Genomic DNA, 27,218 nt, shown 5'->3' with positions numbered 1-27,218 from the left:
GAGGTTTACAAAATTATGAGGGACATGGATAGGATAAATAGGCAAGTCTTTTCCCGGCGGTCAGGGAGTCCAGAACTAGAGGGCATAGATTTAGAGTGAGTGGGGAAAGATATAAAAGAGACCTAAGGGGCAACTTTTTCATGCAGAGGGTGGTACGTGTATGGAATGTGCTGCCATAGGATGTGGTGGAGGCTGGTACAATTGCAACATTTAAGAGGCATTTGGATGGGTATATGAATAGGAAGGGTTTGGAGGGATATGGGCTGGATGCTGGCAGGTGGGACTAGATTGGGTTGGGATATCTGGTCGGCATGGACAGGTTGGACCGAAGGGTCTGTTTCCATGCTGTACATCTCTATGACTCTATGACTTATAGAAGGCCTTAGGGTTTTCCTTCATCCTAACTGTCAAAGACTTCTCATGTCCCCTCGTGGCTCTTCTTAGCCCTCTCTTTCGATCTTTTCTGGCTATCTTTTAACTCTCAAGCCCCCTAACTCAGCATTCACATCTCATCCTCACATAGGCTTTCCTTCTCTGAACAAGAGCTTCAACTTCTTTAGTAAACCATGGCTCCCTCTCTTGACAACTACTTCCCTGCATGATAGGTGTATACTTATCAAGGACCCGCAGTAGCTGTTCCTTGAATAAGCTCCACATTTCAAGTATTTCCATCCCCTGCAGTTTTCTTCTCCATCCTGTGCATCCTAAATCTTGCCTAATCGCATCATAATTGTCTTTCCCCCAGTTATATCTCTTTCCCTGTGGTGTATACCTATCCCTGTCCATTGCTATTGTAAACATCACCGAATCATAGTCACTATCGCCAAAGTGCTCACCTACCTACAACTCTAACACCTGGCCGGATTCATTCCCCAGTGCCAAATCCAATATGGCATCGCCTCTTGTTGGCCTGTCTACATACTGTGTCAGAAAACTCTCCTGCACACATTGAACAAAAACTGACCATCTAAACTACTTGAACTATAGTATTCCAGTTAATATTGGGGAAGTTAAAGTCTGCTCCTATTGAGAGTCATCTTTGCTATCCTTTCCTCTACATCCCTGGATTAATTTGGAGGCCTGTAGAAAATTCCCAACAGGGTGACCCCTTCTTTCCTGTTTCTAACCTCAGCCTAAAGTACCTCAGTTATTTCAGCCGCTACAATACTACCCCTGATTAACAATGCCACTTCCCCCCACCCCCCACCTCCACCTTTTACCATCTTCTTGATTTTTGCTGAAACTTAAATCCCAGAATCTGCAACAATCATTCCTGTCCCTACTCTAGCCATGTCTCTGAAATGGCCACAACATCAAAGATGTTTGAGATTATTGACTGATTTGATGGTGGGTGTGATTTAAATCATATTTGCACAAATTGCACGTATTGGTATATCTGTTACTATTGGACCCTTGGTATCTACCAGTAGAAGATTTGGAGAAGCCAAGATGAACTGTTTTTTTATTGACACTGCAGTGTGGTCCCATCAATGAATGAAATTCACAATCTGATATTCACTCTCAGAAGGTTTCTCATATGGTGTAACACGGAGTTCTCTTGCTAAGGACGTGGATTTCAGGACGCATGGTGGTAACATGTTGGCACTATCTGCTGTGTTGATTTTAACTTTCATTCTGTGTAACCCTGCCTTTTCTGCACATATGATGTTAATGGTTGTAAAAGTGTCTGAACACCCTATACTGTCAACATGGCAAAGGAGATTAATATGAAAAGCTTGGCCATCTAAAAATTGCCTTTCACTTGATTACAATCTCATTGCATTTGCACTCTCATTGCTGCCAGCATTGTTGTGTTGTACCATCTTGTTGGTTACCCGTGTTTTGTTCTGGGATTTAGCTTGACCTTTGAAACCAGATTCCTGTATATCTACATCCCATGTCCTTTGGTGCCACATGGTTTTCAAATATCAAGAGAAATTATCTCAACAAACTGCATCTGTAGCAGGTTTGTTTGTTTGTTGGTGCATTTTACTGACTCTGCAACAATGGCTGTACCTAAAGAGTGTCATTATTATGCCACTGTGACTTCACGCTTGTATCTATCCTCGAGTCATAAATTAATGGTTTGACCCATAATCTTATCCAAAAGATGCTTCATAAAGGTTTATTTGAATTAGTCATTGTATCCACACCAATGAGTCTCCCTGACATTTCCTCTTTGGCAAATAAGATTAGATCAGTTTAGGATATCTGATCGGTGCGGATGAGTTGGACCAAAGGGATTCTATGGAAAAGTTACACTCATGATCTTTGCTGCAGCAGTTTCTGGCAAACCAGCCAATGGATTCCTGAGAACATTGTGTGCAAGATTGGAGTTGAAGTCCGTTAACCCTTAAGACAGTTCTTACCTTTCGCTGGTCTTTGTGAACCTTTCAATCTTTTCTAGATCTCACTAGTCAATCATGGGAAGACAAGGTGTGATAACTCTGAGAAGGCTCTTCTTGCTCATAACAAGTAACATATTTAGAGCACATTTTCAGGGTCATTTGTCTTGATCTGTAAAATAGATCTGTTTTAATTCAGTAGAAGTTGCCATTGAATACTACACAGTCCATAATGAAGTTTCTACAAACAATAATTATTCTTTAAAACTGTTGGACTATATTATCTTAAATCATATTTTCCTGATTTTATCAACATAGATTAAAAACTGCTCCTTGTTTAATTACACAGTCAGCAGCTGCTGTTGTGAATGCTGTTACTTATGCATCAACCATCAAGAACAAAGCGTTCTTCCAGCTTTTATATTGCACTGCACCAACTGTCTTGCAGCTCAAAGGTGCACTTTATTTTTTTCTTTCTTTAATTAAAGTGGTGTTAGAAATTTCTGTCCCAAACAAACATTTTCTACTAATAAAGAAATTAATTATCTGTTTTCCTGGTAGGTTATGATCAGTGTTTAGATCTATACAGCTGTCTTAAAGCACTTGAACGAGTGCTGTTTACGGGTGAGAAATACATCCTTTGTTCTATTTCTGTTTTGACCTGTTAGACTTCAACTAAATTTTCCAAATGTCTGGCTCCAAGATCTTGGAGTCTTTTCAAGATGATCACCATAGTGTGCATGTCTTCAACAGGATGTGTTAACTGTTGAAGAATTCTTATATCCTTTCCCTTAACATAAGAAACAGGTCATAGATATCATGGAATTGAAGAATCCAACAGACCTTTACTACAACTAACTTATGTGCTTCAGAAATGTAATGTTTTGTCCATAAGTGTCTGTGCTAAGATTAAGCTGTTAGGTTACAACAGCGAAGCATGCTTTCAGGATGGTATCATGCTTCAAATGATCTGTGGTGGAGTGCAGTTTGAGATCTTTGTAACCTCAGGTCACATGCTGCAATGCTGCGACGATCTCATGAGCATGACTCTTAAAAAGGTAGACTGACATACTAACTGAGATACAATGAAACACATTTCCCTATGGACAGCAAAGAAAGGCCATCCTGATTACCATAGTTACCCTGGACAGAGGTGACTATGGAGGTCAATGCTTGTGAATATGTCCATAAAACTTGGCTCCAATGCTGCAAACAGATCAACAATCTGCTATGCCCTGCCAGTGTGTTTACCACAGTTTAACCAATGCTTCAAACTCGTCAAGAGCATAAGCTAACATTGTAAGACCACAGAAGACTGTCACACAAAAAGTTGGGTGCCAGATATCTCCATCAGTGCTCCAAGTACAATCACTTCAATGCAGCTATCAATGTAGCATTACTGGAACCACAGTGGAGCAGCCTGTCACACATCTACCAGTGTTCACACTTAGAACATAAAGAGCTGCAACACTCAGCAGCTGACAGACCTTTCTCCCAACTAGGAGGAGATGTACACATCTGACAGCTTTTCAAGGGATTGCATGGGACAAAGACAGAGGCACAAAAGATAACTTTTTGACTAGAGTTACTATAGGGAGTTCAGATCAGCCACTGTGGCTGACTCTTTTGAGTAGTTTATTGGCCTGGTCAAGCTGTCACCTGAACATGAGTTTAAACATAACTTTGTTGTAGAATGCCTTCTAATACATTGTATTCTGGTTCCCTAGAAATAAATCCAGCATTCCATTCAAATGTCTTAATTATTTTCTACACATGCTCATGATATTTTAACGATCTGTGTGGCTAGACCTTGGAATCACTGTCACTTCCATTATTTCTGCTTTTTTACTCCAACTACCCTGAGATAACTCCTCTTTGGCTTGGAAGAGACAGTGGCCTTAGCCCTGCTGAATTAGTTGTCACTCCATCTATTCTAGGTCTATTTTAATATAGCAAAAAAAAAATCCACTCCTGATTTTCCCATGCTTTTTACAGGTTAGTAAGACCATTGCTAGTCTTTGGCATCCGCAGTGAGAAGGTGTTGGTTGTGTGGGTGGCTTTGATTAATTCAAGTGGTACCCACATGCAGGGGAATAGCATGTGGAATGAAACACAGTAAAGAATATACATGAGAAAGTTAAATGTAAATCTGATGAGGCTGTAAGAGTCATAGCAGAGAAATTACTATGTGTCACTCACTCACTCACACATGGGAGTAATTTATATTCAGTAAGCAGCCCGTTGTTTGGCCCTATTCAGTTTTATAAAGAGCTGTGGGATGTAGAAATAAATTTTATTACTCAAAACATGTAGCAAGGTTACAAGACTGATAATCTGCAGGGATTCACAGATGCCATAAATCTCCTGATATTTCGAGTGATTTGCTTTAAAATGCATTTTAATAAATCAGTGACAGCACTTCTGAAAAAACAATTGATTGGCCGTCGGGTTGTTTGGGACATCGAGATAGTGGTGAGCAAGAGATAAACAAACTCTTTTTATCTATTTCTTTCTGAATCAATTTTTGTTTCCATTTGTAAATTCGCACAAGACTGTAAGTCTGCAAATCTCTCTCCTGCAGCCTGCTTAATTATTCATTCAGCAATACTGAGCAAGCAGAAAGGTTGGAAAAATACAGAGAGCAGCTGCTGCTGTTGCAATGTTTTATCTCCATGGACAGATGGAGCAGAAGTAGAGACCATTTGGTCCATCATGTCTGTGATGGTGCATTGAAAGAGCAATCCAGCTGGTACTGTTCTTCTTGCTCTTTCCCTTTAGCCCTGCATATTCTTTTCTTTCAGGTGGAAATCTAATATTGAATCGATTTCCACCCTTTCAGTTAAAAATACTCCAGACCATAACAGCTCGCTGCCTTAAAAAAACATTCTCTTCAGGTAAAATTTTATACTCTCCCACTGCTAGTTTTGCAGGTAAAATTCTTTGGATAGCTTCCCCACTAAGCTTCTATCCACACTGGCTGTTCCATCATTTTGCATAGGACAGTTGAGGCCTAACTTGGTCGAAACGGAGGAAGTGAGGACTGCAGATGCTGGAGAGTCAGAGTCAGAGTCGAAAAGGGTGACACTGGAAAAGCATAGCAGGTCAGCCAGCAACCGACGAGCAGGGGAATCAATGTTTCGGGCATAAGCCCTTCAGTAACATCGACTTTCTTGTTCCTCAGATGCTGCCTGATCTGCTGTACTTTTCCAGCACCACCCTTTTCAACCCCATCTGTCCATACCCTATGTAATGTCTTTAAAGGGTCAATTCCTGACAAATCTCATTTTTCAGGTTGGTGGAGTAGTTCAGGAGTCGGGGTGGTGGAGTGGCGTGGGAGCGGGGTTGTGGAAGGGGGCTGGGCACAAGGAAAATGTCATTTCTCTGCCTTGGGCAGGAGGGAGGATGGGGGTCTCCTCCATCAATGGCTTCCTTTCAACACCATATGCCCTCCCACAAGTTTACACCCCGATATTTGCTCCCTGTCCCCTGGCCTTTTAAACAACTCACCCTCCTAGGCCTCAACTCCCCTCCCTGCTGCAAGACCCTCACACTTACCTGGTCTTCAACTTTTGGACTTTGACTTTGGGGATTGCTTGCAGTTCCCAATCCTATCCACTACAACCTCCGGTCCACCTGTGACAAAGGTGCTGCTAGTTAATCAAAGTGAATTCCTTCTTAAATAACATCTTCCTGAGGGGGTGGCACTGAAATATTGCCACTGTCCTTTCAGGTGAAAACAAGGGAAAGTAAAAGTCTTGGCCCTCAGCTTCCAGTGGGTTCTTTCGCCATTCACAGTACAGAGGATCCTTGATTATCCGGCATTCAATTATCCGAATATCAGATTGTCTGGCAAGATCGCAAAATCCTGATGCTTGGCTCAACACTGTTATACAGCATTCGATTATCCGGAATTCATTTAACCGAACAAAATATTCCCTGTTCACGTCCTTCGGATAATTGAGGTTCTCTGTAAATCCGTGTCCTCTTCTTCCCCACCTTTTTGAGGGAGGATAGAGTTTCCATTTATTTAGTCCATCAAAACCCTTCATGATTTTAAACATGCCTAATAAACCTCCTCTCAAATGTCTCTGTTTCAAGGAGAATAATCCCAACTATTGCACCCTTGCTACACAATGAAGTCCCTCATCCCTGCACACTTAAATTTCATTGCCCTCTTGTTCCAACGCCTTGGGATCATTCCCAAATTTCATTCCTCAGAAACTGACCCAATACTGTAGCTGAGACCTAGCCATTGGTTTAGGCAGTTTCAGCACAACTTGCTCATTTTTGTATTTGACATGCAATTATTTATAACTATAATGATTTTGAAACTTATCAGTCTCCTCTGGTATTCCACACTGGAGATAGTAGGATTAGAGAGCAGTGGCTAATTTAAGGAGATACAGATCTCACATAGTAGCTATTTTAAAATTAGATGTTCTGATGTTCTATTTCCATTACAAATTTCTGGAACAGAATGATGGGCTAAATTGCCTCTTTGTGTGTTCATATTTATAAGTGAAATAGCCTATGTCAACATGTCACATTGTAAATGTGTGCTACAGCTCCTCCACTGACAGGAGTGTGTAAATACAGTGAAATTTAAATTGGAAATAATTAACAGAATGTGTTGGCAGGCATAAGATTTTTAATCTGTTTATATATTTGTAAAATTTAACATACTTTCTATGGAATAATACTATAAAAAGGATTACTTTTTGTTTTTATGAAAAGGATGTCAAGATGATTTCTCAAGTTGATGGGTAGTTGAAAGTGAAGGGATTGGAGGAATATTGCAACAGTGCAGGAGTAGGATGATTTACTCAGCAATAAAGGCCAAAATGGACTGGGTGTAATTATGCATCCTGTGGGGATCTGTAAGAGACACAAAGCCTTGCTGCCTGTCAAGTTAATTCTATCCAATCAGAGATTGTTCTCTAAAGAATGGTAGTTATAAAGGCTGTGCAGAATATGGTCCTATTTCCAAAATATTAAATTTGATAACTGCATTCTCCATCCACCAATCACTTATTATATTCTAATCCTCCTATTCTTATCCTAAGTACCTTCTCCTGCCGGTGACTCAATGCTTCAAGTTTGAAATGCTTTCAATGATTAAGCTGGAGATCCAGCAGGAGACTACAGTTCTCCCACTACTTATGTAAAAGAGACAATATTGAGTGGGCATTGGGCTCTGTGCATATCCATTCCTGAGCAGGCCATTATCTGGTCATTGATCACTTTATGCTTGCAGAATCTTAATGTGCTGAGCTGCCTGCTTTCATATATTACAAGAAGCAGTGACTAGTCAACAGAAGTAATTCCTCAGCACTTGGGAAAGCTCATGACATGACTTGGGTCTTTATAACTGCAAGTTATTCATGTCGCTATCTTAGATTTTGACTAAGTGATGGAGAATCTAACTTATATGCCTTGCTACCTCAGCTTTTGGTCTCCCACTGGACTTCACGGCAGTGAGTGAACATTATCCACTGCCCACAACCCCAACCCCTCTTTAGCTGAAGCTTATGCTGACTTATTTATACAGAGATTTAAAATGTTACATTCAAATCCAATTTGATGGCAATTGAGGAAGATGCTATGATTCTGGCCAAATTATTTTGATATATTCCCATTAAAAATCAAAATCTTGCCATGATTGCATTTAATTAGGTCCTCGCAATCAGACTGAGTCATGGAAAAATGATTGGGTAGAGAATATTTTGCACAATATTATACTATTATACCAACTTAAAATGAGAACAAGATGTACAGTTTCAGAAGGCTGATATCTTGCAACCTAAAAGTACATTAAAACCATCGAATGCAAGAGGAGAGGTTTAAGGCCCACTAAAAGTTTCTCTCTTTCACCCTCTTTCTTGCATCTTCCACTCTCTCAGGAGATAACTTAGGGGCTCCATTTTTAAAATCAGACATAAAAAAAGTTTCTCCTGATTGTCAAGCTGCCATCTTTGTATTGCCTGCCAACACGGAGCCTAAAACTGTCCCATATCAGATTTTGCACCTTAATCTCAAGCATGGTGACCATCAGTTATGGAGCAAATAAAATTGGAGATGCTCAGGCCTAGGAAGAGTGCAGAATTTGGGTGGTTGCAGAGTTAGATTGGTGTTCTAGAAATAGAGCTAGGACTGAGGCAATGAAGGGATTTGAAAACAAGGGTAAGAAGGTTGACATTGACATATTGCTGGACAAGTAGGTGAGGAAAGTAAATCATGGTCTCCTGTTTTTGAAATTGATCTGGAGTCTCATCACCAGCTCTGACTCACAATCCATGCAAATCACCCACCCTCAACCTGAACACATACCCAAACAGTGGTCCTGTCCCCTGACCTGAGCAAGGTGCACCTGCTCCCAACCTGAACACAGCGGTCCCTCACTAGATGTGTACACGGGACTCTCCCTGCAGACCAACGGACCCCAGGTACTGGGTTTAATTCAAGACCATTCTCTGACCCCATGTGCCTAATGTCATAGATCAGCTCAAGAGCAAGAGCATGGAGGATCACACATTTACAAAGGATAGAAAGGGAGAAATTATTGAGCAGCATGCAGGATTAGTCAAGTGAAGAAAGAACAAAGACGTTGATGAAGATTCCAGCAGCAGATGAGCTGTTGCATGGATTGAGCTTTGTGAGGTTATTGAGATGATCTTGCTGTGAAAGTAAAAGTGTTTCTGTTATAAACTATAGAAGAGACTGTGCTCGTCTGCCAGTATTAAGCTTTCTGAATTCAATTGCAATCCAATTCGATCCTCATTTATAGCATTGTGGAAAGGTAATAAAGGCCAGACTATTGACTTACCTAGTAATTGAAAGACGTGATTGACAAAAACGCAGCAGGCAAACAATCTCTGAATTTAAGTTATTACAATTCATAAATAATGCACCAGGTAATAAACTAACTCCTTGAACTAGTTTCTTGCTGTACTGACTGTGACATTCAACCCTTGACCTTATCATCCAGACTGAAATAATAGTGCCTGAACTATTGACTTTTCCCATGAAGCTACCAGCCTGATTGTACTGAATTACAGACAAAGTTACTAAGATTATCTTTACATTCAGCCAAAACGTCAGCCCGGAAACAATTTACAGGCACATTTTGCAAGCTTTCCTGTGTTCATATCTATGGTGCAGCTAGCTAGAGTGGAATTGTGAATTGATCTGAAAATAGGTGGATATTTTGGAGTTTTGTCCATTTGTTTTCACAGAACAGAATATATTGGACCAACTAATCCCCACCGAACACGTTCACAAACTAGTCCCACTTGCTTACGTTTGGCCCATATCCCATATCCCTCTAAACCCTTTCCTAATCATGTACTTATCCAAATGTCTCAAATGTTGTAACTCTATCTGCATTCACCACTTCCTCAGGCAGTTGATTCTATACACAAACCACTGTAAAAATGTTTCCCCTCATGTCCCTTTTAAAAACTTACTCTTCTCCCATTAAAAATACGCTGTCCAGATTTGAACTCCCCAACTTAGGAAAATACGCTTGCTATTTGACTTTTCTGGGCCCCTCATGATTTTATAAACCTTCATACTTCCCCTCAACCTCCTGTACTGTTTTTATAACTCAAACGCTCCATTCCTGGTAAATCTTTTCTCAACTGGATTTGTATAAGAATAGGAAGGGCTTAGAGGGATATGGGTTAAGTGCTGGGTAATAGGATTAGATTAGTTTAGGATATCTGGCCAGCATGGATGAGTTGGAATGAAGCGTCTGTTTCCATGCTGTACATCTTAGTCATAGAGTCAGAAATATACAGCACGGAAACAGACCCTTTGGTCCAACTCATCCATGCCAACCAGATACACTTACCAATCTAGTTCCACCTGCCAGCACCTGGCCCATATCCCTCCAAACCCTTTGTATTCATATACCCACCCAGATGCCTTCTAATGTTGTAATTGTACCAGCTTCTACCACTTCCTCTGGCAGCTCATTCCACACATGCACCACCCTCTGTGTGAAACAGTTGCCCTGTAGGCCCCTTTTATACCTTTCCCCTCTCACCCTAAACCTATGTCATCTAATTTTGAACTCACCCACCCCAGGGAAAAGACTATATATCCTATCCTTGCCCCTCATGATTTTATAAACCTCTATATGGTCACCCCTCAGCCTTTGATGCTCCAGGGAAAACAGCCACAGCCTACTCAACCTCTCTCTATAGTTCAAATCCTCCAACCCTGGAAACATCCTTGTAAATATTTTCTGTACCCTTTCAAGTTTCACAACATCTTTCCGATAGGAAGGAGACCAGAATTGTATGCAATATTCCAAAATAGCCTAACCAATTTCCTGTACAGCTGCAATATGACCTCCCAACTCCTGTACTCAATACTCTGACCAATAAAGGGAAGCATACCAAACGCCTTCTTCACTATCCTATCTACCTGTGACTCCACTTTCAAGGAGCTATGAACCTGCACTCCAAGGTCTCTTTGTTCAGTAACAGTCCCGAGGACCTTACCATTAAGTGTATAAGTCCTGCTAAGATTTGTTTTCCCAAATTTATCTAAATTAAAATCCATCTGCCACTTCTTTGCCCATTGGCACATCTGATCAAGACACTGTTGCAATCTGAGGTAACCTTCTTCACCTCCAATTCTGGTATCATCTGCTAACTTACTAACTATACCTCCTATGTTCATATCCAAATCTTTTATATAAATGACAAAAAGTAGTGGACCCAGCAATGATCCTTGTGGCACTCCACTGGTCACAGGCCTCCAGTCTGAAAAAACAACCCTCCACCACCACTCTCTGTCTTCTACCTTTGAGCAAGTTCTGTATCTAAATGGTTCTCCCTGTATTCCATGACATCCAATCTTTTTAACCAGTCCCCCAAGGGGAACCTTGTCAATCACCATACTGAAGTCCATATGGATCATGTCCACTGCTCTGACCACATCAATCCTAAAGACGCAATCAAGTTTGACAGACATGATTTCCCACGCACAAAACCATGTTGACTATCCTTAATCAGTCCTTGCCTTTCCAAATACATGAACATCCTGTCCCTCAGAATTCCCTCCAACAACTTGCCCACCAATTTCCGGTTCACCAGTCTGTAGTTCCCTCGCTTGTCCTTACCACCTTATTTAATCAGTGGCACCACATTTGCCAACCTCCAGTTTTCCAGCCCCTCACCTGCAACTACCAATGATACAACTATCTCAGCAAGGGACCCAGCAATCACTTCCCTCACTTCCCACAGAGTTCTAGGGTACACCTGATCAGATCCTGGGGATTTATCCACTTTCATGTGGATCAAGACACGTGCTCCTCTGTAATATGGACATTTTTCAAGATGTTACCATCTATTTCCCTACATTCTCTATCTTTCATGTCCGTTTCCACAGTAAACACTGATGCATAATACTCATTTAGTATCTCCTCCATCTCCTGCGGCTCCACACAAAGGCTGTTTGCTGATCTTTGAGGGGCCCTATTCTCTCCATAGTTACCCTTTTGTCCTTAATGTATTTGTAAAAACTCTTTGGATTCTCCTTAATTCTATTTGCCAAAACTATCTCATGTCCCCTTTTTGCCCTTCAGATTTCCCTCTTAAGTATACTCCTACTGCCTTTATACTCTTCTAAGGATTCACTCGATCTACCTTGTCAATACCTCACATATGCTTCCTTCTTTTTCTTAACCAAACAATCAATTTCTTTAGTCATCCAGCATTCCCTGCACCTACCGGCATTTCTTTTCACCCTGACAGGAATATACTGTCTCTGGACTCTCGTCTCATTTCTGAAGCCTTCCCATTTTCCAGCCATCCCTTTACCTGCAAATATCTGCCCCCAATCAGATTTTGAAAGTTCTTGCCTAATATCATCAAAATTAACCTTCCTCAAATTTAGAACTTCAACTTTTAGATTTTGTCTGTCCTTTTCCATCATTATTTAAAATCTAATAGAATTATGGCTGCTGGCCCTAAAGTGCTCCCCCACTGACATCGCAGTCACCTCTCCTGCCTTATTTCCCATGTCTTGTCTTGCACCTTCTCTGATAGGTACATCCACATATTGAATCAAAAAACTTTCTTGTACACACTTAAATTACTCTCCATCTAAACCCTTAACACTATAGCAGTCCCAGTCTATGTTTGGAAAGCTGAAATCCCCTACCATAGCCATCCTATTATTCTTACAGATAACTGAGATCTCCTTACAAATTTGCTTCTCAATTTCCGACTGACTATTAGGGGGTTATAATACAATCCCAATAAGGTGATCAGCCCTTTCTTATTTCTCAGTTCAACCCAACTAACTTCCCTGGATTTATTTCCGGGATATCCTCCCTCAGTACAGCTGTAATTTTATCCCTTATCAAGAACGCCACTCCCCCTCCTCTCTTGCCTCCCTTTCTGTCCTTCCTATAGCATTTGTATCCTGGAAGATTAAGCTGCCAATCCTGTCCATCCCTGAGTCACGTTTCTGTAATTGCTATGATATCTCAGTCCCATGTTCCTAACCGTAGCCTGAGCTCATCTGCCTTCCCTGTTAGGTCCCTTGCATTGAAATAAATGCAGTTTAATTTATCCGTTCTACCTTGTTCTCTGCTTTGTCCCTGCCTGCCCTGACTGTTTGACTCGCCTTTGTTCTCAACTGTACCAGTCTCAGATTGATCTCTTTCCCTGGGTCCCACCTCCCCACCTTATTAGATTAAATCCTCCAGAGCAGTTCTAGCAAGTCTCCCTGTCAGTATATTAGTACCCTTCCAATTCAGGTGCAATCTGTCCTTCTTGTGCAGGTCACTTCTACCCCAGAAGAGATTCCAATGATCCAAAAATGTGAACCTTTCTCCCATACACCAGCTCCACAGCCATGCATTCATCTGGTCTATCCTCCTATTCCTGCCCTCACTAACTCCTAGTAGCGGGAGTAATCCAGATATTACTACGCTCGAGGATCTCCTTTTTAAATTCCTGCCTAACGCTCTATATTCTCCCTTCAGATTCTCATCCTTTTCCTTTCCTATGTCATTGGTTCTAATGTGTACAATGGCCTCCTGCTGGGCTCTTTTCCCTTGAGAACATTTTGCACCCTCTCTGAGACATCCTTGATCCTGGCACCAGGGAAGCAACACACCATTCTGATTTTTCACTGCTGGCCACAGAAATGTCTGTCTGTGCGTCTGACTAGAGATTCCCCTAACACAGTCGATCTCTTGGAACCCGATGTACCCCTCATTACATTAGAGCCAGTCTCAATACCAGAAACTTGGCTGTTCATGCTATGTTCCAATGAGAATCCATCACCCCCTACATTTTCCGAAACAGCATACTTGTTTGAAATGGGGATAGCCACAGAAGACTCCTACACTACTTGCCTACCTCTCACCTTTCCTGGAGTTAGCCTATCTATGTGACTGTACTTGCAACTTTTCTCCCTTCCAAAAACTGCCATCAATCACAAGAATTTTCAAAAGCTGATTGGGAGCAGATGTTCGCAGGTAAAGGGACGGCTAGAAAATGGGAAGGCTTCAGAAATGAGATAACGAGAATCCAGAAAGAGAATATTCCCCTTAAGGTGAAGGAAAGGCTGGTAGGTACAGGGAATGCTAGATGATGAAAGAAATTGTGGGTTTTGTTTAGAAAAAGAAAGAAACATAAGTCAGGTATAGACAAGATAGATCAAGTGAATCCTTAGAAGAGTATAAAGGCAGTAAGAATATACTTAAGAGGGAAATCAGAAGGGCAAAAAGGGGACATGAGATAACCTTGGCAAGTAGAGTTAAGGGAAATCCAAAGGATTTTTATAAATACATTAAGGACAAAAGGGTAACTAAGGAGAGAATAAGGCCCCTCAAAGATCAGCAAGGTGGCCTTTGTGTTGAGCCGCAAGAGATGGGGAGATACTAAACGAGTATTTTGCATCAGTGTCTACTGTGGAAAAGGACATGCCAGATATAGAACATATGGAAATAGACGGTGACATCTTGAAAAATATCCATATTACAGAGGAGGAAGTGCTGGATGTCTTGATCCATATAAGAAGGTTACCTTAGATCACAATGGGATCTTGATCAGATGGGCCAATGGGCTGAGAAATGGCAGATGGAATTTAATTTGATAAGTGTGAGGTGCCATATTTTGGGAAAGCAAATCTTAGCAGGGCATATACACTTAATGGTAAGGTCCTTGCGAGTGATGCTGAACAAAGAGACCTTGGAGTGCAGGTTCATAGCTCCTTGAGTCGCAGGTAGATAGGATAGTGAAGAAGGCATTTGGTATGCCTCCCTTTATTGGTCAGAGTATTGAGTATATGAGTTGGGAGGTAATGTTGTGACTGTACAGGACATTGGTTAGGCTACTTTCGGAATATTGAATGCAATTCTGGACTCCTCTCTATCGGAAGGATGTTGTGAAACTTGAAAGGGTTCAGGAAAGAGTTACAAGGATGTTTTCAGAATTGGAGGATTTGAGCTATAGGGAGAGGTTGAATAGGCTGGTGCTCTTTTCCCTGGAGTGTCAGAAGCTGAGGGGCGACCTTTACAGAGGTTCATAAACTCATAAGGGGCATGGATAAGATAAATAGACAAGGTTTTTCACTGGAGTAGGGGAATCCAGAACTAGAGGGCATAGGTTTTGGATGAGAGGGGAAAGATATAAAAGAGACCTAAAGGCAATGTTTTCACGCAGAGGGTGGTACGTGTATGGAATGAGTTGCCAGAGGAAGTGATGGAGGCTAGTACAATTGCAACATTTAAAAGGCATCTGGATGGGTATATGAATAGGAATAGTTTGAAGGATATGGGCCAGATGCTGGCAAGTGGGATTAGATTGAGTTGGGATATCTGATCGGCATGGATGAGTTGGACCGAAAGGTCTGTTTCCATGCTGTACATCTCTGTGACTCTATGACCTCATTATTCCCATTTAAGGCTCTCCTTTAATAAATGTTTCATTGATCAAAACTCTTGTGACACGCCATGGAGTGTTTCATATGTTAATGGCTGTTTTCAGACCAATATAGCAGTCACACTGCCTTTCAACATTGGATATATCAGTGAATTTATAGGCCATAATGTTTTGATCTTATGTTTCTTAGGGTGGTTCGATACAGAACAGAAAGTCTAAGCGGTGCCTGGAGCTTCAAGGAAGTCCTGACAATGAGTTTGGGTTCAAACCTATACTTCAGAAATGTAGTGGCCAACGCTGGACCATCAGTAGTGTCTTAAAGAAGACATCCTCTTAATGAACCTCTGCCTCTTCCCCCCACTTGTTCTCATTGTCCTCGTGCTACTGTGTAGCACAATTTTGCAAATTTCTGGTGTACATTTCTTTGATGTCTCAGGTCTGTGTATGGATAAAAAGCTTTTTTTTCATATTTCTGAATTAAGTTGTACATGATTTACAGATAATTGTTTGTCAGAAGGATCAAACTGGAGACACAATAGTTAAATATTTTCTATGTGTAAATAGACACATGACAAATAGACAATATTTATAATGGGTTTCATGTTAATATGTAATGATGTAAAATATCTGTTTTGATGTGGGTGAACAAATAGTTTGGGGAAATGACCCCATTCATCAAATCAGTGACATCTAGTCAATGAAACCCATGTAGGTGTAAAAATCTCTCCAATAAATTCTTTGCTCCTCTAGTTTGAGCTCAGTTGAAAATTGTTGATTTTTGGTGTAAGCAAAATGACAATGAAATGCTACATCACTAACTAAATACTGGAGTAAAGAATATTCCATACAATCCCCTCAACTGAAAAATACATCAAGGACTAATAGGCAGATGTAAAAAGGGACTGAACCTTTGAAAGAATATGCATTCACAGTACATGGACCACCTCTGGTGGTCTCACTATGATATTCCACAAAAATAACAAAGTTTGTGGGGAAAGTGCTATTAAAGTTGTTGTCATACAGGGGGAAAATGTCCTGTATTAGCACTTAACCTGTCATTCAAAGTTGATGTTCAAAGACCCATTTTACATTGTTGAATTTACAGGCCATAATGTTTTGGCTCTGTCATATTTCTTATACAGAACCTCCGATTTCTGCAGCTTCAAGGAAATCCTGATGGTGAGTTTGGGTTCCAACCTTTACTTCTGAAGTGTACCGAACTGCAGTGGACCATCTATACTATCTTAAAGAAGATATCATTCCAGTATACTGCAAAATAATTTACCAGATTTCCCTGCTCAGTGGGAGGCATTACCTTTGAATGTGACCAACAACTGAGAACGTACAATCATTCCATTTATCCAATAGCTACAATAGTGAGCTAGGATCAAGTTCCACACTGGCATTATGGAAAAATGATCTAATATTTATACATCTCCAACTTATTACAAAAAGGATGGATTGTGTTTTTAATTAATTCTGGGATTAACATTGGCATTTATTGTACATAAACTGCGTACATAAAATCTAGGTGACTGAAGACAGACAAAGCTTTGGAAGAATATTGGGAACATAGGACCAATCTGAAATGAGGAATTAAGAGGATTAAAAGACATCATGAGGTACCCTTAGCGAACAGGGTTAAGGAAAATATTTTATTCATATATAAGGAGCAAGAGGGAAAGGGTTGGTCCACTCAAGGACAAATGAGGAAAGATATGCATGGGTGAGATTCTTAATGAGTACTTTGTATCGGTATTCACTGAGGAGAGGGACATGGCGGATGTTGTGGTTAGGGATAAATGTTTGATTACTCTAGGTCATGTCAGCATAAGGAGGGAGGAAGTGTTGTGTGTTCTAAAAGGTATTAAAGTGGACAAGTCCCAGGTTACTGAGGGAAGCAAGAGAGGAAATAGCTGGGGCTTTAACAGATATCTTTGCAGCATTCTTGAAAATGGGGGAGGACCCAGAGGACCGGAGAATTGTTAATGTCCGTTTGTTTAAGACAGATGGCAGGGATAATCAAGGTAATTACAGACCTGCGAGCTTGATGTCAGTGGTAGGGAAGCTACTACAGAAGATACTAAGGTATAGGATATATACCCATTTGGAAGAAAATTGGCTTATTAGTGATAGGCAGCGTGGTTTTGTGCAGGGAAGATATGTCATACAAACCTAATAGAATTCTTTGAAGAGGTGACAAAGTTGATTAATGAGGAAAGGGATGTAGATGTCATAGACATGGACTTTAGTAAGGTGTTTGATAAGGTTCCCCATGGTAGGCGAATGAAGAAGATGAAGTCACATGGGGTCCAAGGTGTTCTAGCTAGAATGGATAGAGAACTAATTAGACGACATGGCGGAGTAACAGATAGTGACGGGGACTGTCAGAAAGTACAGCAGAATATAGATAGATTGGAGAGTTGGGCAGAGAAATGGCAGATGGAGTTCAATTCAGACAAATGCGAGGTGATACATTTTGGAAGATGCAATTCCAGAGTGAACTATACAGTAAATGGAAATGTCCTGGGGAAAACTGATGTACAGAGATCTGGGTGTTCAGCTTCATTGTTTCCTGAAGGTGGCAACACAGATCAGTAGAGTGGTCAAGAAGGCATACGGCATGCTATCCTTCATTGGACAGGGGATTGAGTACAAGAGTTGGTAGGTCATGTTACAGTTGTATAAGAATTTGGTTCAACCACATTTGGAATACTGCGTACAGTTCTGGTTGCCTCATTACCAAAAGAATGTGGATGCTTTGAAGAGGGTGCAGAGGAGATTCACCCGGATGTTACCTTGTATGGATGGTATTAGCTATAAAGAGAGGTTGAGTAGATTAGGATTATTTTCATTGGAAAGAAGAAAGTTGAGGGAGAACCTGACTGAGGCCTACAAAATCATGAGAGGTGTAGGCAGGTTGGATAGCAAGAAAGTTTTTCCCAGAGGGAGGACTCAATTACTACGGGTCACAAGTTCAAAGTGAGAGGGGAAAAGTTTAGGGGAGATATACATGGAAAGTTCTTCACGCAGAGGGTGGTAGATGCCTGGAATGCATTGCCAGTGGAGGTGGTAGAGGCAGCAACAATAGCATCATTTAAGATGTATCTAAACAGATACATGAATGGGCAGGGAGCAAAGGGATACAGGTCCTTAGAAAATAGGTGACAGGTTTAGATAGAGGATCTGGATCGGTGCAGGCTTGGAGGGCCAGTGCTGCAATATTCTTTGTTCTTCATCCCTGTTGTCAGAAGAAGGAGCTGATGAGGAGCTACAATTCTCCAGGAATCTACTTTAATTTAAATTGTAGAGGTACAATACCAGGATCAGATTCAGTCCAGTAAAATGTAGCATCAATGCTGAGAAATTCTTTTACGTACAGTATGGACTTAGAGCTCTGTGCTATATCATTTAAGAAACAACTAGATGCAGCACCAGGGAGACAGGAGTTGCTCTGAATAGACTGGATGAATGGTTTTCTTCAATCAGAGATATTATGCTATCCCATGAAACCCCAGGAGTGCATCTGTTCATTGGAGACATCAATTGTTCTTGAAGGAACCAAATCAAGTCTTTTTCCATAACACAAAAGGCCTGAAGGGTATGTATGTTCGTCTGATTTTAGGGTAGGATTAAAAAGCTGACAACATCGAGGGATGAAGGGTCTATTCTGTGCTGTACTGTTCTTATGTTCTGTGATGAACACTTATGGCTGAATGATCGGGTTGCTAGAATTTGTCTGTGGTATTTTGGGGATCACAGGAATTGTTCCTTTCTTCCACATCTGGTTTCCTTTTAAATGCACCTTACTATTCATCTCAGTGACTCCGTGCTTCAGTGAGTTCCACATTCTCACCACTCTACTTTCTGCTGAGTTATTTATTAATTTAGCCAGCTTGGATCCACAACCCTAAATACTGCTATACAATAAAACTCGATCAACCTCAGACTTGAAACCCACCCTTGATTGCTTTGGAGGAGAGTGAATCATAGCATTCCGTGACATAGAATGTGTTCAATTACACTTTGTTCATGTGACAGTGACTGGGACTGAATACTTACCAGTTATGATCTTGAGGGTCACATTTACCACAAACTCTTTTTAATAGATGCTATCATAGTTGCACCTCCCCTAGCAAAGAAACAAATCAATTTATTGAGAGCTTTCAATTGTGTAAAGTATCTATGGGCACAAACAAACAAAGATCGACATTGAGGCCTATTGGGGATATTAGGACAGGTGACCAAATGTGGTCAGAGATAGATTTTAAGGAATGAGTTAAGAATTAGAATTAGAATCCCTACAGTGTGGAAACAGGCCTTTCAGCCCAACAAGTCCACACTGACTCTCCGAAGAGTAACCCACCCAGACCCATTCCCCTGCCCTGTATTTACCCATGACTCATACATCTAACACTATGGACAATTTAGAATGGCCAATTCACCTAACCTGCACTTCTTTGGATTGTGGGAGGAAACCAGAGCATCCACGGGAACCCACGCAGACACAGGGAAAATGTGCAAACTCCACACAGACAGTCGCCCGAGGCTAGAATTAAACCCGGATCCCTGGCATTATGAGGCAGCAGTGCTAACCACTGAGTCATCATGCCCATTTTAAAGGAGGAAACACAAGAATTAGGAGCAGGAGTAGACAATTCAGCCCCTCAAACCAGCTCTACCATTTTGACATGACCATATTGGCATTGTTAGTATTGGAACTCCTTCTCTAAACACTTTGACTTAAGATGTTCATTAAATCTTGCTTCTTTGATCAAGGCAGTCAGTGGAATTGCCACGGGAATATTCATCCAAACACTCAAAACCTAGGAACTTGGGTTGAAATCCCAACAAATTTGAATTCAATAAATTAATCTGGAATTGTGGTGACCATGAAACTATTGGTGATTGGTGTAAAAACTCATCGGTTCACTGATGCCCTTTAGGAAAAAAAGATCTGCTGTCCTTGCCTGGTCTACATGTGACTGCAGTTCCACAGTACTTAGATACTTAAATGGCCCAGCAAACCATTCAGTTGTATCTAACTACTGTAACGTATGACAAAAGGAACAAAGTGAATGGACAGGATTAACCAAGGCACAGGAAATGAAAACAGCACAAGCCTGTTGATACTAATCCTTACTGACCATCACGTTTTTTTTCCAAAATGGGGAGAGCTGTTCCGCTGACTAGCAACAGCCTGAATGTCATTTTCATAGAATCATATCTTACAGACAACATCAGCAACATCATCACCACATTACCAGAGGTAGTGGCACAGTGGTATATAGTTGGGAAGGAGCTACCCTAGGAGTCCTCAGTATTAACTCTGAACTCCATGAAGTCCCATGGCATCAGGTTAAACATGGGAAGTGAAATCGCTTGTGGATTACCACCTACTCTGCACCTTCTCTCCCTTACACTCAGTTGCTGAATCAGTACTCCTCCATAAACAGCATTTAAAATAGGGGCATGCTTGAAGTGCCAAAGACACAGGATGTACTCTGGTTGGGGGAACTACAATATCTGACACCAAGAGTGGCTCAGTTGTACCTTACTGACCAAGTTGGAAGCTCTAAAGGACCTAGCAGTGAGACTGATTCTGTGGAAAGGTGGCAAGGAAATGAACAAGAAGTAAAAGCATTCTTGACCTCATCGTCATTAATCTGCCTGGAGCAGATGCACCTATCTGGTATTGGTATAGTGACAGCATTGGTAGAAGTTACTACTGCACACACATTATAGAGATGAATTATTGCCTTCATATTAGAGGGTATGTTACAACAAATATAACAACTCAGGACTGGGCATCCATGAGGAACTGTGAACCATTAGCAGCAGCAGTGACATATAACAATCTGTAACTTCATGGCCCAGCATATCCATCACGCTACCATTACCAAAAGCCAGAGAATCACCCCTGGATTAATGAACAGTGTAGAGGGTATGCCAGGAGCAGTTTTAGGCATACATGGAAATGAGGTGTCAACCTGGTGAGGCTACAACGGAAGAATTATTGTCTGCCAAACAGCGTGATAGAAAGGATAAATGATTCCATAGCCAAGAGATCAGATCCAATCTCTTCAGTCCTGCCACTTTGAGTCTTGAATATCTATGGACAACTAATTAACTCACTGGAGAAGGAGCTTCCACAAATATATTCAATGATGGCAGAGACCAGCATGTAACTGTAAAAGGGAGGGCTAAAGTATGTACAAATTCCTCAGGGGGCAGTTGAGTCAACCACATTGCTGTGGGTCTGGAGTCATGTCGGTCAGACCAGGTAAGGATGGTAGATTTTCTTTTCTAAAAAACATTAGTCAATCAGGTAGGTTTTTGAGATATTCGACAGTGGTTAGATGGTTGTCATCAGGTTAGCTTTTTATTCCAGGTTTGTACTGAATTCAAATTTCACCATAAAGGACTTGAACCCATGTCCCCAGAATATTAGCCAGAGATGAGAGGTCAGAAGTGTCAAATCAATAATCCACCTCAGCTTCCTCCTCAAACCCCCCTCCCAGAATCACAGATTCCAGTCAACTCAATTTGATTCACTTATCTGTTATCGTGAAACAGTTGAAGACACTAGAATCTGCAAAGGCTATATTTTGGCAATAGTAGTGAAAAGACCTGTGCACCAGAGCCAGCCACACCCAGAACCAAGCTGTTCCAGTACAATTACAACATTGACATGTACCCAACAATGTGGAAAATTGCCCAGGTATGTCCTGTACACACGTAGTAGGATAAATCCAACCTATCATTTATGACCTCATCTGTCTACTCTCAATCATCAGTCAAATGAAGACAGGTGATATCAACAGTGCTATCAAATGATTCTTAACAATGACATTTAGTTTGAATTCTGCCAGGGACACTCAGTTTATGACCTGGGACAAAAGAGCTAAACTCAATAGAAAACATCAAGGCAGCATTTAAATAGATTGTGCCATTAAAGAGCCCTATGAAACTGGAATTAAAACAAATTAAGGAGAAAAGATTCTATAGGTTTAAGTCATAAATGGTAGAAAGGGAAGAGAGTTGTGTTTGTTTAAGATCAATTATCTTAGTGACAGTACATCACTCCAGGAGTTCCTTGAATATGTCCAAGGCCTAACCATCTTCAGCTGCTTCAATGACCTTCCTTCCATCATAAGAAACAGGGATATTCACTGATAACTGATGGTGATGTATGACTGATAATCCAGAGCCTCAGGCAAATATTCTGGGGACATGGGTTCAAGTCCTTTCATGGTTCTTGGTGAAATTTGAATTCAATACAAATCTGGAATAAAAAGCTGGCCTGATGACAACCATTTAACCACTGTTGAATGTCTTAAAAACCCATCTGATTGACTAATGTATTTTAGAGAAGGAAATCTACCATCCTTGCCTGGTCTGGCCTACATGGTTCCACACCCACAGCAATGTGGTTGACTCAACAGCCCCCTGAGGAATTTGGGAATGGGCAATAAATATTGGCCTAGCCAGTAACACCTATAACCTTTGAATCCCTAGTGTGGGCCATAAAGCATCCCACCCAGATCAACTCCTCCCCCCCCACCCTATTCCCATAAACCAACATTTCCCATGGCTACCTGCACATCTTTGGACAGTAAACGAAACTGGAGCAGCTAGTGGAAACCCACGTAGACACAGGGAGAACAAGCAAACTCCATGCAGACAGTCATCCAAAGCTGGAATAGAGCCTGGGTCCCAGATGTTGTGAGGCAGCAGTCCTAACTACTGAAGAAGGTGTTGGTCATCTGTACTAATATTTTTATGTGACTCAGTGGCAAATATTGTTTGATGAACACTCCTCTGAAGACATTGGGATGTTTTATTACAATGAAAACCCCCATACGAATTCAAGTTACGGTTTTTGTTAAAAATAAACTGGAAATTAGAAGCAATCTAAAAAGCTTACATACAACAAATAAAGATAAAGATAGAAGTGAAACCTTCCCCAAATTCGTTATTTGCACACATGTTCCATTCCCAGTACTAAGGAAGTGCTGCACTGTCACTGTGGTAATGTAACACTCCTGGAGGGAACAATGAACTATCGCAGTAACTACTGAGGGAACAATGAACTATCGCGGAGATCACATCATGGGACCACTGCACTGTTGGAAATGTTAATACTGAGGGTGCACTGTACTGTCAGAGGGTCAGCATCAAGGGAGAGTGCATTTTCAAAGACTCAGTACTGAAGGATTGTGCAAATATTGAAGAGTCAGTATTGTAGGTGTGTGATACTAACAGAGGAATATCATGATGTAACACTGCCCTGTCGGAAAAGCAGTACTGAACGTGTGCTGTTGAGATAGAACATTAACAATTCTAATGTTAATGAGGGTGAGTTGGAAGGACCATACAGAAAGAAGGTTACACTGTTGGGGTGGTATCTTTCACATGTTAATCTGAGGCCCAGTCATCACTGTCAGCTGGACACAATAGGTGCCACTGCACAATTTGAACAAGACTGTGGGAGTTTTCCCTGCCATCTCAGCTAATAATTATCAGCTGACAGGTCTTTACAAACCATGTTATCTAATCATTATCACATTGCTGTTTGTGGGATCTTGGTATAAGAATGAAATAGGAACATAATTTGTATAACAAAACATAAAGTCACGATAGTCCCAGAGGACTACAGGGCGCACTCTCATTAAAGAAAGCTGACTGGTAGAGGTTTAACCTGAGAGTCACTGTGCCTCAGGTGAGGTGTAAGGTTGAAAGAGGAGTCTTTCATAGTGCACGAATTGAACCCACGTTGTTGGTGTCACTCTGCATTGCAAACCAGCCACCGGAGCCAAGTGGTGAAACATTCCAAGACACTATATACAATCATTATCAAACAAAATTTGATATCTAGCTACATAAGATACATAAGTAAGACAGATGATCAAATGCTTGGTCAAAAAGTAGGTTTGAAACAAAGCATCTTAAGAGGAGAGCAAGGTGCATAGAACTTAAAGGAGGGTACACATGACGGTAAAAGGATGTATTATACAGAATTTTTGAAATAATGGAATCCAGTTGGGTAGCAATTTAAATTTGAGAGATACTCAAGTAGCCAGAATTTAACATGAGCAGAGATCTTGAAGCTTTGCAGAGTAGGAGGTGGTGGGAATTTGAAAATTGAATGATTTGTCACAGAAGTGAGTCCATTGCAAAGAAAATTGGATAAATACCATAAGCAGAGAAAAGTGCAGAAGCAGGGAAATTTGTTTTATGCTTCTCGAGTGAACAGCCAGTAAAGGCATGATTGGCAGAATGGCCTCCTTCTGTATTGTGCACTTATGAATTTCTATGAGTAAAAAATGAGGTCTGCAGATGCTGGAGATCACAGCTGCAAATGTGTTGCTGGTCAAAGCACAGCAGGCCAGGCAGCATCTCAGGAATAGAGAATTCGACGTTTCGAGCATAAGCCCTTCATCAGGAATGAGAGAGAGTAGCCAAGCAGGCTAAGATAAAAGGTAGGGAGGAGGGAGAGGGAGGAAGAGAGCTTCTTCAAGGAAGGCATCCTTGTAAGAGGATTCGCAGTAGGTTAAAATCTTCGAGTAAAAAATAAGGTCTGCAGATGCTGGAGATCACAGCTGCAAATGTGTTGCTGGTCAAAGCACAGCAGGCCAGGCAGCATCTCAGGAATAGAGAATTCGACGTTTTGAGCATAAGCCCTTCATCAGGAATGAGAGAGAGTAGCCAAGCAGGCTAAGATAAAAGGTAGGGAGGAGGGAGAGGGAGGAAGAGAGCTTCTTCAAGGAAGGCATCCTTGTAAGAGGATTCGCATAGGTTAAAATCTTCGAGTAAAAAATGAGGTCTGCAGATGCTGGAGATCACAGCTGCAAATGTGTTGCTGGTCAAAGCACAGCAGGCCAGGCAGCATCTCAGGAATAGAGAATTCGACGTTTCGAGCATAAGCCCTTCATCAGGAATGAGAGAGAGTAGCCAAGCAGGCTAAGATAAAAGGTAGGGAGGAGGGAGAGGGAGGAAGAGAGCTTCTTCAAGGAAGGCATCCTTGTAAGAGGATTTGCAGTAGGTTAAAATCTTCGAGTAAAAAATGAATTTCTATGGACAATGAATTACTCACTGAATGTATTACTGACTGAAAAATCTCACTGATATTATGCTTTAAAGAGCTTATTTGCAATAATGTCCGGAGTAGTTGTAGCAGATACTTTGGGTAATGAAAAGAAATGATCAGAAATAAATGTGACTCAAGTGAATTTGGATAATTGCTTTGACTGGAATGGCTTCTTGGATTTTTTTCAAAACACTTCAATGATTATACACAGGCTCTACTTCAGATTGCTTTTTACAAAAATGTATTTCAGTCACTGTACTTTAGTTAAGGATTTTTCAGTGCCAGTTACCATAGCAACATCTTTCAGAGATGTGTTCTTTTGAGAAAATATGGGTTTTATGTCTTCGGCTGCCTTGGACTCGTGGGAAACACTAAGTCCCAACTGTATCAAGACTAAAGGCACAAGAAATGAATCAAGTAAAATATAATTATGATTATACATCTTCAACCAAAGCCTTGACCTTGCTTTTCACTGTGAGGTCTTATAAAGTCTTCATCAAGACTTGGACAAATTTCAGGATCCTTGCCATGATTGAATAGAAGCATTTATGTTGAATCTGCTGTGCTACAACTTGAAAGTGTCAATTGTGACTCAGTGGGCAATATTTCTGTCTTTGAGTCAAGCAAGTGGTAGTTTCAAGTCCCACACGAGAGCCTGTCATCCACAGTTGACATTTTAAGTGCAGTATACGGATGAAATGCTGCATTGTCAGAGAGATTGTACTGAAGGAGTGCTGCACTGTTGGAGTGTCCTTACTGAGCTAGTGTTGCTCTATCAGCAAGGCAGTGTACTATGCTGCTGGAGGGACAGTGCTGAGCACATGCTCCACTGACAGAAAGACTGTCAGGGAGTACATTACTTAGTATAGATCAGTGTGACATTGTTGAGGGAATGTTGTGCTGTTTGAAGGAAAGCACTGAGGAAGTGCTGAACTGTCAGAGGGATGATATTTGGGCAGAAACTCTAGGAGAAAGACAGTAGTATGCTTCATTGTGCATGTATTAATTGGAGAGAGAGGGGAAGAGAGAGAGAGTTCTCTTTGGAAGAAAGTGTGGGAGAATGTAAGGACACACATTTCATGCAGTGAATTGTAATGACTAGGAGTTTGTTGCCTAAGGAGGGCAGTGACAGCAGAGACAATTAATTTAAATAAAGGAAATTTGGTGGCAATAAGAGAAATAAAATTTGCAGGTTTACTGGAGGTAGAATAGGAGAATAGGATGATTGGATTGGTCCCTGGACAGCAAGCATTAACTTCATGGGGTGAATGGTCTCCTACACAAGAATGACTCCTGTGCTGATATTTAATTGCAGTGACAGGAATGCCCCTCTAGACAGGATACCGAGTGGGAGCCCCACATTTATTCTGTGGGAAGCCATTTAGGTTTCCTTAGGTACTTTAGTGGCCAGGATCAGGCCTTCCAGGTAATCTAGCACCAGTGGTGGTGAAAATTCCACCAGTCATTCAATCCAAGGCTGGCAGCTCCCTATTCTTGGCAGTACCATTGGGAACAATGACTGCTGGTAATACTCAGGCAGGAGGCTGGAAGAACACAGCAAGCCAGACAGCATCAAGAGGTGGAGAAGTTGACATTTTTAGTGTAACCCTTCTTCAGGACTGGGGATGGGCATGGGGGAGCTGCGGATAAAGTGGGTGGTAACGGCAGGGTGGTGAAGTGGGGCTGGGTGAAGACAGGTAGAGGGTACGTCCTGGTTGGTTGATGAGAGAATGAATCCAGCTGGTGGCAGGAAGCAGTGGAAGGGAAGGGGAGGGACTGGGAAGGGAGTCAAGAGATGAGAACGAAGGTTATTTGAAGTTGGAGAACTCAATGTTGTGTCCTCCGGGCTGAAGGCTGCCCAGGTGGAAGATGTGGTAT

At 41.3% G+C, this 27,218-nt stretch overlaps 1 protein-coding gene across 1 annotated transcript in view; it reads left to right on the top strand.

Annotated features, from left to right (window-relative positions):
- LOC132824231 (polypeptide N-acetylgalactosaminyltransferase 18-like) overlaps positions 1-15,984 on the top strand; it is a 250,852-nt gene extending 234,868 nt beyond the window's left edge. The window contains exon 11 of the mRNA XM_060838546.1: positions 15,441-15,984. Within this exon, the coding sequence (XP_060694529.1) occupies positions 15,441-15,587 (147 nt within the window). The 3' untranslated portion in view covers positions 15,588-15,984. The remainder of the gene's footprint in view (positions 1-15,440) is intronic.
- The last annotated feature ends 11,234 nt before the right edge of the window (positions 15,985-27,218 follow it).

This window comes from Hemiscyllium ocellatum, chromosome 18, assembly GCF_020745735.1.
Source record: "Hemiscyllium ocellatum isolate sHemOce1 chromosome 18, sHemOce1.pat.X.cur, whole genome shotgun sequence".
Lineage (NCBI taxonomy): Eukaryota > Metazoa > Chordata > Chondrichthyes > Orectolobiformes > Hemiscylliidae > Hemiscyllium > Hemiscyllium ocellatum.
Note: the sequence above shows the minus strand (reverse complement) of the source record. Positions and strands in the feature narration are given on the sequence as shown.